The sequence below is a fragment of the Homarus americanus genome, unplaced genomic scaffold, assembly GCF_018991925.1.
Source record: "Homarus americanus isolate GMGI-L3 unplaced genomic scaffold, GMGI_Hamer_2.0 scaffold50281, whole genome shotgun sequence".
In the NCBI taxonomy this organism is placed as follows: domain Eukaryota; kingdom Metazoa; phylum Arthropoda; class Malacostraca; order Decapoda; family Nephropidae; genus Homarus; species Homarus americanus.
In genome coordinates this window covers 3,471,049-3,485,419 of record NW_024742338.1, presented here as the reverse complement: position 1 = coordinate 3,485,419, position 14,371 = coordinate 3,471,049, and the positions used below count along the sequence as shown (strand labels likewise).

General features: G+C 35.4%; 1 protein-coding gene across 3 annotated transcripts; it reads right to left on the bottom strand.

Annotated features, from left to right (window-relative positions):
- Positions 1-9,241: 9,241 nt before the first annotated feature.
- Positions 9,242-14,371, bottom strand: LOC121876817 (coiled-coil-helix-coiled-coil-helix domain-containing protein 2-like). 3 transcript variants are annotated; one of them, XM_042382249.1, is made up of 5 exons: positions 14,191-14,371; positions 10,694-10,889; positions 10,352-10,495; positions 9,779-9,914; positions 9,242-9,547 (listed from the first exon to the last, which is right to left on the bottom strand). In XM_042382249.1, exons 1-5 carry the CDS (start codon positions 14,226-14,228, stop codon positions 9,534-9,536), a joined length of 528 nt encoding a protein of 175 aa, XP_042238183.1. In that variant the 5' UTR covers positions 14,229-14,371; the 3' UTR covers positions 9,242-9,533. The 3 variants fall into 3 exon arrangements, with proteins under 3 accessions (XP_042238183.1, XP_042238184.1, XP_042238182.1); XM_042382250.1 differs by having other exon boundaries at positions 10,694-10,886; XM_042382248.1 differs by lacking the exon at positions 14,191-14,371 and adding an exon at positions 14,089-14,183.

The following is a 14,371-nucleotide window of genomic DNA, read 5'->3' as shown; positions in this document are numbered from 1 at the left end:
GACACACCAGTGCTCATCAACACAACATAGATAAGTCCTTAAACCTTTTCTATCTGTGAGGTGTAGCTTGAAACTTAAAGGGTTGGGTGTCGTGATCAGTACCGTATTTATTATGACACAAAGTTCAGAGCATCATGGACCTCATCCTGGCAGTGTGTATATTCAGATGACAAGACCTCGTGACCTGTCTGAGTAATTTTTCTAACAGTACCAGGTAGCTCTCGTGCCATAACACTCCCAGTAATATTTACGTACAGTACAATGTCTGCTGGTGTGTGTTAGCGCTGACTGTATCCTTAATGTCACGCTGATATTTGTTGTTCTTGTATGGTGTTCGTATCCAGTAATCCCTGAGGCTGGTTTAGGTTTTGTTATTTTTTATTATTGAATTAGGATTCTGTGACAGAAACCTTCTATCATGCAAGACAAATAAAATCAGTGGATATGGCACTGCTGTATATACTGAGAATGTGACTACAATTTAATATTTGTTCTATATAGATACTGTAATTATTGTTACTTATTATAAGGTGTAGAGATGATAGTGTAGTATTGTGAAGTTAGTTATGAGGGAGTCCTGCGTAGACGCAGTTTTTTACCTCACTCGTTCATGTTATAATCTTGGTGAGCAGGAGGACTTGCAAATGGCTGATACAGATGTGAATAAACAAATTTTGCCAGCCATGTTCCCTTCATCATGCATAATGCAACAAACTATGCAATGGGACAAAGTTTCCTGTGGTTTTTTACCTCTATGCAATTATATCGTCGGCAATTACATGATCGTGTACAGTAGAGTGTTGTTATGGTGAACCTGACCCTTAGTGGCCAGGATTAAGTAACCTCAGAGAACATAGCAATAATTACAAATAAGTGTAGCTGTGTGTACCCTTCTGCCTAATCTTCTGGTGTACTTTTTTACCAAAAATAAATACCTGTATATATATATTGTACAGTGTACTGTACAAATTAGAAAAAGAAAGCCTGTGACCATGATGATTTCTAACTTTAATATTTCTTATAAGTCTTGTACCTGACTTTATTTCCATATACTGTACAGTAAAAGTACACCTGATGTACAGATTTTCTAACCTTTTTTGGGGTTTGTCATTACAGGTGATAATCTTCTCAATGATAATTTGTGAACTTTTCTTTTAATATATTCTTATTACGATACATTTCAATATTGAATTAGGTCAACATGGTTTTAGTACAGTATTGTTCATAAAAATATTACCTGAATGCGTTTACAGTACAGTACAGTACAGTACAATAATCTCGCATGTTGAAGAACTGAGAGGAAGATTAACCTACAGTTTCTACCATCCCCAGTACTGTACTCTACTCTACTGTACAGTACATGTAATGTATAAACCAGCATTGAAAAGTGTCTTTCATTGTTCTAAAATTTATGCAGCTAACAGTGGTGAGCAAGTTAATTGTTTGAGCCAAATTGAATAACTTTATCTATCCTACATAATGGTAATTTTTTTTTATGAATAATCCTGTAACTTGTGTAATGAACCAGTAGTACTAACCGCTTGTTATGTTTTATATACGAGAGAAGGCATCTTAAGTTTGTACAGTATTTTCAATAGAAAAAATTAAGTTTTCTTACAAAACCTCTTGTTATTTGTTTTTGTTTTACACGACTGTACACTCAATTACATAACTGTATTCTATAATGTGAATAATTTGTGAGTTTCAAATAACATTATCAGTGACATAAATTTTGGGTTGCTGATTCACCAAAATTTTGCATTATACTGTATACTCCACAAGTTGAGTAACAAGTTTAGGTAAACAGAATACCGTAATTTTCTGAATAGTACAGTATGTACAGTTGCCCCACTGTTCCACCTGGTACAGTGGTTGGCACATTTTGTGAGATGTGCCAGTTCGGATTGCATTTAGACAGTCAAATAGACATCAGGAATAATGGATTGTGAAGGAGTCCTTAATTTGTTTCACAGCCTGACTATACTACTGAGCTCTTCCTTACATTCCTTTGATACTCTGGTAACAGGTGGAACTGAATTTAATGTGATACAAATGTTGAGAATTTTGCAACATTCTACAAGTACTGTAAGTAATATGTGGTTTCAATAATCCTCTTTTTTATATTTAACCTTATTTACCTAATGATCTTCACCACTCTACTCTTCCTCTCGGAGCTTTGTCAAGTTGTTCTTCCTCGCTCCATGTACTGTTTATGATAGATCATCTCAACCTGTTGTGCCACACTTTACATACTGTCTAAGATGAATCATGTTGTTTTGCATTTTTTATCCAAGTAATTTTTCCTGTGACCAAACCTTATCAAGTATTGTTCTCTCCTCATCTTGTTGTCTGTGTGACCTTATCAACAATGTTTTCACCATCTCTATACCATGTCAGTCTTTAATATGGTGTATAAGTGCTTGTAGACTCAACCTCACATTAACTTCTTCAAATACTGTATCCTCATATTTCTTCTTGCATTTTGTATACGTTTTCTTTTTATGTTCAGATATTTTCCTTTTCTTTATCCTCTTCCAGTAACCATATTGTCCCCTCACCACATTATCACCAATCTCTTTTTCAGCCTCTCATAACCTTTTAACTTATGTTATATATCTCATCACTTGTAACTATCTTGGTATATCTACTATAAATCATTTCCTACTGCCCAGCATTGATTGTGTATAATGTCACCCACTTGTACAGTACAGTACAGTACACTACAGTATCTTCGTGTTGCCTGTTCCTAACCTCCATTACTTCGTATGTAGTAAATATTGTTTATGCACACAATTCTTAATTAATTTATTGATAGATAAATGGAGGCTTACTCCTCCTCCATCTTAACCTACAAAATCGTTTTTCTCCTAACATTCTTTTCAGATGCTTAGCTTATTGTAGGACAGGTTTTTGAATCTCTAATGTAGTTCGAAGAAGGCTTCAGCCAGTTGATTGTTGCTACGTTGAAGTCCTTAACCAGAATATATAAGTAAAAACACAATATCTTGTGGTAATCTTGTAGGACGTGTACTCGCTCTGGGTGTCTAAACAGCTCTGACCTCCCGGTTCGAGCAACCGCTCTCACTGCCGGAAAACCTGCCAAAATAACATCACTATGACACATTCTCACCCAAATTACTAAGTTTATACTTTACTTTGACAACTTAGTGTTCTTATTATTAAAAGTTAAAATACAATAATAATATATTATTAGTTCATTAATATGAACTAATTTATCAAATTTGAAGTACTGTCGTTGGCGAGAAATAGTGACTCTTCTCAACACGGTGAAATCATCTGATGGCCATTTACGTTCATCATACAAATTATTTAAGCTGTAATGGTAATAAACCCTCACCACTATTTATATTTTTATACACATGAATCATGGATTATATAAATTATTGTGAGAATTCCATTGTTTACCCCTGACAACAAGCCTATTTCACGTTAAATTCACAAAGACTCACTGTACCCGAACATCCAAGTGTGCTTTTGGGCTCAGCCCGGCAAGCTGCTATGAGGTTTTATTTACAAATAATATTATTCTTTTGTTACTACCTAACCTAACCAAGTCACCCATTACTTGTACAGTACAGTACAGTACAGTACAGTACAGTATTTGCCTACAGTATACTGTATAATATGGCAGCTGATACAGTAATTTCACATTCTCCTTCACTGTTGCTGCTCACACCCCCCATCCCTCCTCGTCTCCCACAGACTACATACACATTCACTATTTGTTTACACTGTGTCCAACTTTTTCATGTAGAAGAAATCTTGATACAGGTAATTTAATATTTAAAAGTACAGGACTGTTATTGAGAAGAAAATCTTATTTCTGTATGCCATCTGTCTTCCATACTGAACTACTTGTTTCTTAAATAGGGCAGTACTGTACTACTGTAGTTTAATTGAAATTGTACACATCATATATATATATATATATATATATATATATATATATATATATATATATATATATATATATATATATATATATATATATATATATATATATATATATATATATATATATACTAAAGCAGTAATACTGTAATGTATAGGTAAATGGAAGAGTTTTCATGCTCATTAAATACAGTACATTATTTAGATCTAAATACACTAGTTGATTAAAAATGTTACTGGTACATTTCAAGATACATTTTTCATTTAGTGATGTTAGAGCTATATTAACTCAGTTCCTTGTCTGTCTTATCTTAATACTTACAAAGCTACAATATTTAATGTTATGTTTATTGTAATGTAAGGGTTACTATGTTCTCATTCCACTGTAAGAACTTTACCATCTACATCTCTCAATTTCCTAACATTGCTAACTAGCAATTAATTCTTTCTGTAGTTTTAGACAATTATGACTTAGTGCACAAGTTGTATAGTGTATAGACAAATATATTGAAAATTTGGTGTAACCAACTTTTCTTATTATTGTGAGCTGTAAGATGAACACAAAATATACCCGCTATAGTGACAACCTGTAGAAGATCACCGCAAACACAAATTTATGTTACCATACTGGGTATACATGTATTATTATTTGTTGATGTGTTCATAATGCAACAGTTAATGTTCATAAAGGCCAAGAGGATGCTTTGGTAAAAATATTTTAATGACTAGTACAGAACAGTGTAATGGATGGCTAAGAACTCATTACAATATACTGTATATAGTCCAGGAGCTGGACTGGGTAAAATGTGGTTGTGTTCAACCTGGACTACAGAATAAGCCATGTTGGAAAAAGGTGATTACCCTGCTACCACAAATTAGCTCCACTGACACCTGTTTGAGGTTCAGGAAGCTCTAATCTACCAAAATATACCATCAAGCCTTTTCTGTAGTTCCTTATTTGAACAGCTACAGAAAATAGCTCCTTGACTATTAGAAACATTTCCTCATTTTAGCTGTATTTTAGAGTATGAAATAAATGGTAATACAGTATGTAACACTCGTAATCCTCAGACCTTGGCACAAGTACTCTGCTGTACTTGCCTCACATTCTTAAAGATTTGCACCTAAAATATTTCTCCCAATTGACACTGAGAGAATGCATTTTAATGGAATGTTACCTCGGCACTTACTGAACTGTTATATTCGTGCCAATTTTTATGTGAATTTGTTGTGCACATTGTCACATCTTTAGTTTGGGGAAATATTTAATGTAAGAATCTCTGAGAATTAAAAACCATTTAGTTATTTACAGAAATTTGTGCAGAACTAAATCTTTATGAGTAACCTCAACTTATTACTTTTCTCTTCTATAGTACCAGTCAACTTGGTAGTTAATTAAAATTATATACAGTATATCGGTATGTAATTTTATAAGCTGAATATATAGAATTAAATTAAAAAAGTACAGTACAGTATAGTTAAAGTATATAGGATAGTATTTAGGGCTTCAATATGCTTTTTATATGTAGTGTTCCATCACGAATATTGAAGCTTCTTTGTTTGACTTCCTGAATACATGTACAGTATATAATTGCATATATTAGTATAACACTTGTACAGTTAATAGGTACAGTTTTTAAGCTGTCTTGTAGTACATACCATTCACAAACTTAGCTCAGTTCGTACAGTACAGTATTTCTTAACCCTCTAGGGAGCAGGGATTTCTCTCAGCAGAATAAAGTCATCTGGCATTAGCCAGAGTGAAATACCCAAGTGCAACATCACCTCCTGAAGGGTTATGAGTCATGGCAGATGAAGACATTACTGCACTTCTGATACCCTGCGATCACTAATAATCAAAGGTAAATTGTTCAAAATTTCTTCTAAAGCTTTTACTGATGTACAAGAAGTTCTCTTAAGATTCCTTGTGGTATCTTGGTGCATTTCTTTGATACATAAAAAATAAAAATTTCAAGTGTAAAATTGTTTTAAACAATTCAGGTATACAGTTCTTTACTGTAATATTGATATAGTAATCTATGGAAAATTGTGGATTAGTACTGTATTATATAAACAAGTTGATTTTTTTTAATTTAATGTCAATCATTTTAATGCTGTACTATGCCCCCCACCCTTGGTAATCACTAACTTTCAGTACTGGCCCCACATTTTCACTGCCAGAAAATCTCCTAACACAACTTTTCAGTGTGACTTTCAATCATGTGATCTTTATGGTAATTATTTACCACTCTGGCTTCATAGTATCTTCTCATACATATGTTGATTTGTTTCACATACTTCAATCGGTTCTTTACGACCCACTGAAGAATTCTTAACTTTTTGGGGGTCAACATTATCAGCCTTACAAGACAATACTGTTGTGGATAAAGCAGCAGTTAATGTAAGGACAGTTGCACTATTCTCAATGTTTTTCACTTTTCCAAATTATGTTTTTGAAATACATATTAGAAGAAAATATGTACTGTACATAGCCTTATTGGTTAAAGTGAACCTTGACCAAGAAGTCCATTGATAATGAGGTGTGAGGTATGGCTGTTTAATACATTTCTATATACTGTTCAGGGTTCCAAAAGTCCATATTCATACATGGACAGAATTCACTATTTACCTGTTTCAGCAAACGTACAAGTTACGTGCAGATATAAATTCTTATACATAATCCCCTCTAAATGTTTTTCAGTCTCTGTGCTTATTTTAACACATTCTGAAATGTGCTGTATTCTTCAAGTCATGTAGATGTATTAACATCGGAGACACCCTGTACTGTACAGTGAGTTCTGCTATAACGCGTGTTTTGATAACGCGATTTATGAATTAGGAACGATATTTGTATAACGCGAACGCTTGTTTGCTATAACGCGATTTTTGCTTACTATTTCTCCAATTTTGTGGTATTAATTGTGAATATGGTAAAGAAGAATATCTCCAAGAAGCGTTCTGGTGATAGAATTCCCGGTGATGATCGTAAAAGAAAGGATATAACACTTGAAGAGAAGCTCGATGTTATCAACCTCAAAATCACCCTTCTCCCCCATCAAGTTACATTCATATTTTTCAAGGTAAAGTGTTACATTTACTGTATGATTTCATTATTAGATATGAATGTAACATTTATTTAGACTGTGCTATCCTTTGTGTTAGGCTAACTACTAAATTTTTTCGATTTCGAGTAATCTGCACCTAACCCTATTTTCTCCATAAGCCCTGTTATTTCTATTACGCGATTTTCTATAACACGATATTTTACAAGAACACAATTATCGCGTTATAGCAGAACTACCTGTACACAATAACTTCTCTGTTGGTACCTCACTGTAGGTATTATACAATCTTTGCAGTCCTTGGCACTTGTACCTGCCATCAATCATTTATGCCTCCTTTATTAAACTTATATAGTTTTTCACCTCCAGAAAGTCATAGTTATTAAGTGTAGGAAAGTTTTTCCTAAGGAAAAGGGTGAAAGTCCCAGTAGTTTATTCTGAAGTCTTATGCTGTTATTAGTTTCAAATACTTAATTTTCATTAAATATACTGTAATGTTTATTATACAATAAATTCACTGGTAGAATCACCTAAAAACTTTGGTTACTTTCGTTCTCACTCATAAGCTTGAGCATCACTTGTCCTATCTTTGGCTGACTACCATATACAATTATTGACTGGGAATGTTGTACCGACATTGAAATGTGAAACCTTTGTTTGAACGTGTGTAGCGCTGCCAACCAATGACTATAAACTACATTTTCTTGTTGAACTTTATATATATAATTTTACTGTAGCTTTTGAAATGTTAATCCATTAACATTGGGAACTTCATGCTCTTAATGATCACTGCAATTAAGGTGAGAATTAATCTTGTGGTTTACATGCAACAAGTTTGTTTATTTACAATGAATTCCACTTTTTAGTTGCACAATTGTTCACTGCATGAATACTGTACAATTCATAGAAAAAAAATTGCACTGTGGACTTGTCTTTCTCTGTAGAACTAGCATAGTGAAAACCTTCATTACACTAACCAGGCCAATGGGATCCACTTAATATGTCAGTGCTGCTCAAAATTTTTCAATATTCACATTTGCCTCTTAGGTAATATATTTCTAAAAATTGTTGAAGTTGTTACAGAAAAGTTTACTAATAATTTTGTTCGTAGTATTTATTAAATCCAATTATTTATAATATTGTAGATGTAATGTCAACAGTACCTTACTTTAATCACTGTAAAAGGCTGTGTTATAAAGTAATTGACACATTTTCTAGATTTACTCTGATCAAAACCCAAGATTCTTACATTTTCATCCAATCAGCAAACTGTCTGGCCAGTGTGTGTTCCATGTCCTTGAATTTTTGGGTAGACCTTAAAAACTGTATTGTGAGAAATACTAATACTGTAGTGTCTTAGTTTAAAATGCTGATGTATTCAATTGAGAAAACTCAAGTGCGTCATGAAGTGGACTTGTTACTATTAACTATATAATAGGCTAACCATTTTTTGAGGCTGTTTCTGGTATTATTCTAGTAGCCTGTACTGTAGTGTAATCTTGTTCGTTGCCCAAATAATAAACAATACAATGCAGCTAGTTTTTTATTATGTTCGTGTCTTCACAAAGGAATAAAATATCTGTACATCAAGGTATTCTATGGTAAGTCAAATAAATACATAGCTAACTCAGATGCATATCTTGATTTAGTTTTAATTAAATGGGCATTTTTGGAATAAATGTTTACATCTTTAAACAATACTAACCAACATGGTGACACTAGTTATTTTGCCTAGATTTAAAACTTTCACTAGAGAAGTTAACAAATGTACGTCACAATAGAAAACTTAGGCAATTGCACATAGGTTTTCAGGTCTCTCCTTCAGTTTGGTACACACCTTGCTGAACCTTTGGGGATGTGAGCATGTGATAGTTCTCTTATTTTTTGTGGATGTTTATTGTGTCTTGGTTTTATCAGTTTCCAGTAGAATCAAGTCATACTTATCATACAAGGAAGATTCATAAACATTACTGAAAACACTCGCACAAATCCACATTCACACATACACTGTACAAGTAAATGGTTAGTCTCATATATATATACAGTACTGTACATACATATGGAATGGGAAGTGTGCATGTATGTGTAGATATGAACTTCCAAAAGGAACGACTTCATCCTCCTCCTAACCCATTATTACAATTTACTGATGTGGATATAGAACAGTACATACAGTAACAGCCTCAGTCTTGTTCTAACTCAAAGTTTAAATTTACTTACATTATGTACACTTATACTTCACTTAAATATAATAAATAAAAAGGCCATTACATAAAATATTTTATTTGTTCTGGTAGCGAGGTCATCTTCCAGAGAAACAATTAAGGTCTAACATACACAAGTAACTTAATTACGCAGCAATTGTCGACTCAATCATTACATTATCTATAAAAAACTTGGCTAGGACTGTACAATGATACTGCACTTATGGTTCAAAAATTCATTATTGAACATCATATTTTATATTCAGAAATGTTGGGTAACTGTACAATTCAAATAAAACTCGACCACAATGTGTGCGGCTGCATATTCCTGTACATGATGTGGCACAATACAAATCTAAGCAGTCATCTCTGGAATAAAAGAATATTTTACATTTAGATTATGATGGGTTTACCGGTAATTAACTAATGTGATGTAAAAAAAATACACCACTTCACACAATCAATAACCAGAAAGAGTGCAGAATCAGACAATGATGAAGTATAGAGCAAGTAATTGTATAAAGGAACTTGTAGAGAAAATTATCTGGCAAAGAGGAGAATCACCTGAACATTAACGAAGAGGATAAATTAAATACTCACGGGAGAGTTGAGCTTTACACTGTCGTAACGCCTCATTAAAACCTTCACATACAGATACATCAGACTGTGTCTGAGCACATTGCAGGAACTGCTTGATCTCCCATGCACACGGTCCTTGTGGTTCACTGGGACCACTCTGCCAAATATGAAGAACAATAAATAGAAATACAGTACAGTATAATGAAAATACAGGATACTGTCCATTAATTAATGTTCATTTGCTTAAAGTTCATGTGTTTACTGATCTACTTTGTCTAATTTTAATATTTTAACAACCCCACTATGTAATACAGTGGGAGATCACATTAAGTTACCTATCTATATTTCAAAGAATTTGTTTCAGTTCAGTAACTTGAAAAAGGCTTTACAGACCAAAATTAAATTCGGTACAGTATGTACAGTTATCTTCAAACAACGAATATCCTCCTTGCTGAAAGGAACCTGCCAGGGTGATTGCCTTAACTAATGCTGAACAAAAATCTAATTCCAGAGAAATGCCAAGAGCAACTTCAGGGCTTGTACGTGGTTAATGGAGACACGAGTGTGTGTAGTGGTGCTACATTTAAATCTCACCTGTTGAGGATACCCTTGGTATTGTGGGTAGCCCTGTGGCTGTGAGTAGGCCTGGGGCTGTGCTGGGGCAGCCTGCTGTGGCTGGTCAGAATTGCTGCTGCTGCTGCCACCACCACTTGTTAATGCATGACCAACCACATGACCCTGGAGAAAATTATATTTATTACTATATCAATTTGACAAGAGTTTTGTGCAAGTTAAAGGTGATTACTTGTCTTGGTAAATAGTTTTTACACTAGTCTTCAGTATATATTTCTTACACCAAGATTTGCTAACCATACTATAGGAATAATACAACTACACTACCTGTACAAGATAACAGGGAAAGTTAGTAAAACTTACCACAGCTGATCCAACAGCAACACCACCTGCAGTAGCAGCCATCTGTGCAAACAGACCAGGTTGTTTAGGAGCAGCAGCTGCAGGCGGTGGCGGAGCAGCTGCATGTGGTGGCGGAGCAGCTGCAGGTGGTGGTGGAGCAGCTGCATGTGGTGGTGGGGCTGCTCTGGGGGGTGGAGGAGGAGGAGCGGCACGCCTGCTGTTATAAGAATATCTCCCATCAGTCTACATATACCGGTAACTATATACAGTACTGTATAATCATCTACAAAATATTTTGTACAGTACTTTGAACTTTAGTAGCACCACAATCTTAAAAATAACATTTACAGTACATTATAGGTAACCCAGAAATAATTGGATAAAAGCTAAAAATTGGTACAAATGTAGAGTTATGTATCCAGAACAATATACATACTAAAAGTTACAGGACATGTTACGCTGGTGTGTACAACTTTCTACTTATTAAATACTGTAGAAACTATAAGGAATATACCAAAACATACGCATTCCCAAGTTAATGCAGCATGAACTAAAATCAATAAGAAAACTTATTAAACAGGATTTTTTAAGAACTGGTTGATTCAGTGAGGAAGTAAGCTTTGATAAAAGATGTTGGAAAAATAATTAACTCCTACCTAAAGGAGGAATTCTCACTCTCTTACCTTATGGTAACATTAGTGAGTAAGGAAGCACAAGTACAATAATTGTTAATTGCAGCATTAAGGTGGTAAAAGCAACAAAGGGTTGAGATGTTCCTGTGTGATGACTTACAACTGCCACCGGAGGCTTGGTCAAGTTCTTAAAACAGAAACAAAGGTCAGTGTAGTTGACTTGGATTTATGTTTCAATCTACAGTATTTGCATCATTAACTTGTCTTCAGATGCTATAGAAAAATGGGCATTGGCTGATGAATTGTGCAGGAGCCAAGCACGAGGTTGGTAGAACTGCAGTTTTTGTTTGGTTGGGCTTTAATTTGATTATTTTGTGCAATACTGTACTACAGTATAGGAACATCCAGTTCACTTATTAAGTAATGCTACTTGAAAGAAATAGGAAATGTATCAAAACCCAATAAAGAATTCAATTCCAACATGATTCTCATCATTTATACACACAATAGGTTCAAGAACCTATTTTACCAAAATAAAAAAATAAGGGATCGGGCATATGATACTCACGAACCCATAAAGAAAAAGATAAACCTATATTTAAAGGAATAAAACACAATAACAGGCTTCACCATATATTTACAAGTTAAGCGAGACCAAATTCAGAATTAAATTATTTTAAGGGCAGACGACAACATACGACGACTACGGTAGATTTTTCGGCAGAATATTTACGGTAAATAAATATTTTCTTTGCTTACAAAGCAGGTACAGACTTGATTTTAGTGTCATATGAAATTTTTATTCTTCATGTTTTTACCCTGAAATTTCCCTCCTCCTTCATGCCCTTGCCACTGCAGGTGATTTATGATCACATAAGAGAAGAATGAAAAAATACAGTACTGTATACAAAGTAATCGACAATGCCATTCTCCTCCAATCAACACCACTATTGACTGGCCCAGGCTTAATCAATCCATGGAATCAACATTTCATCATATTATTCTTAGCGATTTTATTGGTTAATATCATCCAAGGAACAACTCTGAAAAATCCACAAACTCTTGGTGCTAACTGTCTGCTCCACTACAGTTTTACCCCGCTTAACGCGCTTTCACTTAACGCGTTTTCGCATATACGCGGTGCCTTGCCAAAGCTGAACTTTCACTTAACGCGGGTTTTTTCCACATATACGCGGTGAGTGTCCGGCTCGGATGCTATTTTTAGATTTTGCCCACGCGCCACCCACCCGCCCGCCTGCCTGCCTCTCCCTCCTCCTCCCTCCGCTTGGGTAAGCGGCGCGGTAAGGTTGCGCAGTGTGTGTCTTTGTTGCGTTATCACTGACGTCATATGACGTCTCGGACTGTGATTGGCCATGCAGCCCTACCCCCCTCTGCTGCTAGCTGTAATTGGCTTAAAGTATTATGACGTGACTACCCCGGGGAGGGAGGGAGGGAGGAGAGACGACGCTTGACCTAGCCGCGGCAGTTTCATCCCTCCACAGCCAGCCCAAGCCAGTGATAGTGATAGTGAAGTTGATTTTGAGGGATTTGTCAGGGAAGCCATGACAACTGTAAGTGACAGTGATATTGATTCACCTAGTAATGGTGATTCACCTGAGGGGCAGTAATCTGCCCTCTGCCTCGGAACCAGCCTCCATCCCCGTATGCCGACCCATCTCTTCTACTACCGTGAGTGTTCCTCAAATTTTCGTTTTTTAACCTATTCTTTATTTTTCCTATGTTAACCTTTATCTTTCCTAACCTAACCTCTTCTATATTACTTGTTTTTCATGCCACCATAAAGTTAAGATAGAATTTTTACTACAACATAGTTATTTGTCGTCAAAAAGTGGAGTTTGGGGGTCGGGCTGGGTTCTATTGGAATTAATCCCATATGTTCTGTTATTCACTTAACGCGGTTTTCACTTAACGCGGGACCCTCTGGGTTCAATTGACCGCGTTAAGTGGGGTACAACTGTATTACCTTTCCTAATACTGTACTGTACATTATTGTGATGAATACACAGGCACTTGTAATAAATATAAAATGGATTAATTCCTCAGTATAAGTTAATGTCTTCAGTTCAATTATGTTCCTCACATCTCAAATATTATGACACCAACTTACTTCACCTGATGATTATACGCCCTAATGCTAAATGGAGGCTTAGTAGATTAATCTGGGTTAAGACCACACTGGAAACATGTCTTTTTGGCTCTTGTGTTCTTCCTGGAGTACTATTATAAGTGGAGTAACTGTTCTGTAATATGTGATGATCTTACCTATATTGTACTATATGTGGTGAATTCCCAAAATTCAATTAATCTATCTAAAGATTAGTGCTGGGGTGTTTAAATGTCAGATGAAAGAATATGGTTCCTAATATTCTAAATGTGGTTGTGACACCATAAATGTGTACACACTTGTCTTCCAGTACCATATGTGACTGTGTGGTCTTAGCCACGGCCACAGGAGGCACAGTACTGTGATGCCATCCACTGCACTGAGTGGTTAACTTGGCATCAGTGTCTGGCATTTTAGTGGTAGTGTAGCTCTTGGGTTAACAGCCAAGATGAAGTTTTGAATTATAAACAGACACTGCTGACCGACTTGACGACTTCATAAATAAAGAACAATATATCTCATTCATAACGAGACGTCTAAACATAAGAACATTCTGGTGGTGTCGCCAGAAAGTTCCTAATAATTATTTTACCAACATAATCAAAACCCTAAGGTAGACAAATCTCTAATAAGTCAAAAACATCATTTTACATAATTACCATATCTCTAAAAGATCAACATTGAGATTTATGAAGGACTTAATGATGATATAGGTAGTCATGGCACCCGTGTCTGATCACCATTACCATAGTGATACTTACGGCGGTGCACGAGGAGCTGCTGACCCCCGACGAGGCATCTTGGTGTCTTACTGTCACTCTCACACTAACACCTCACAAATATCCAATCCAAGCCCACTGCTGTGTTGATAAAGGAAGATTGCCCAGGTGAGTCGCCTTCTCCACCGGCACTGTGTACAACATGAACCAGATAATGAAACAC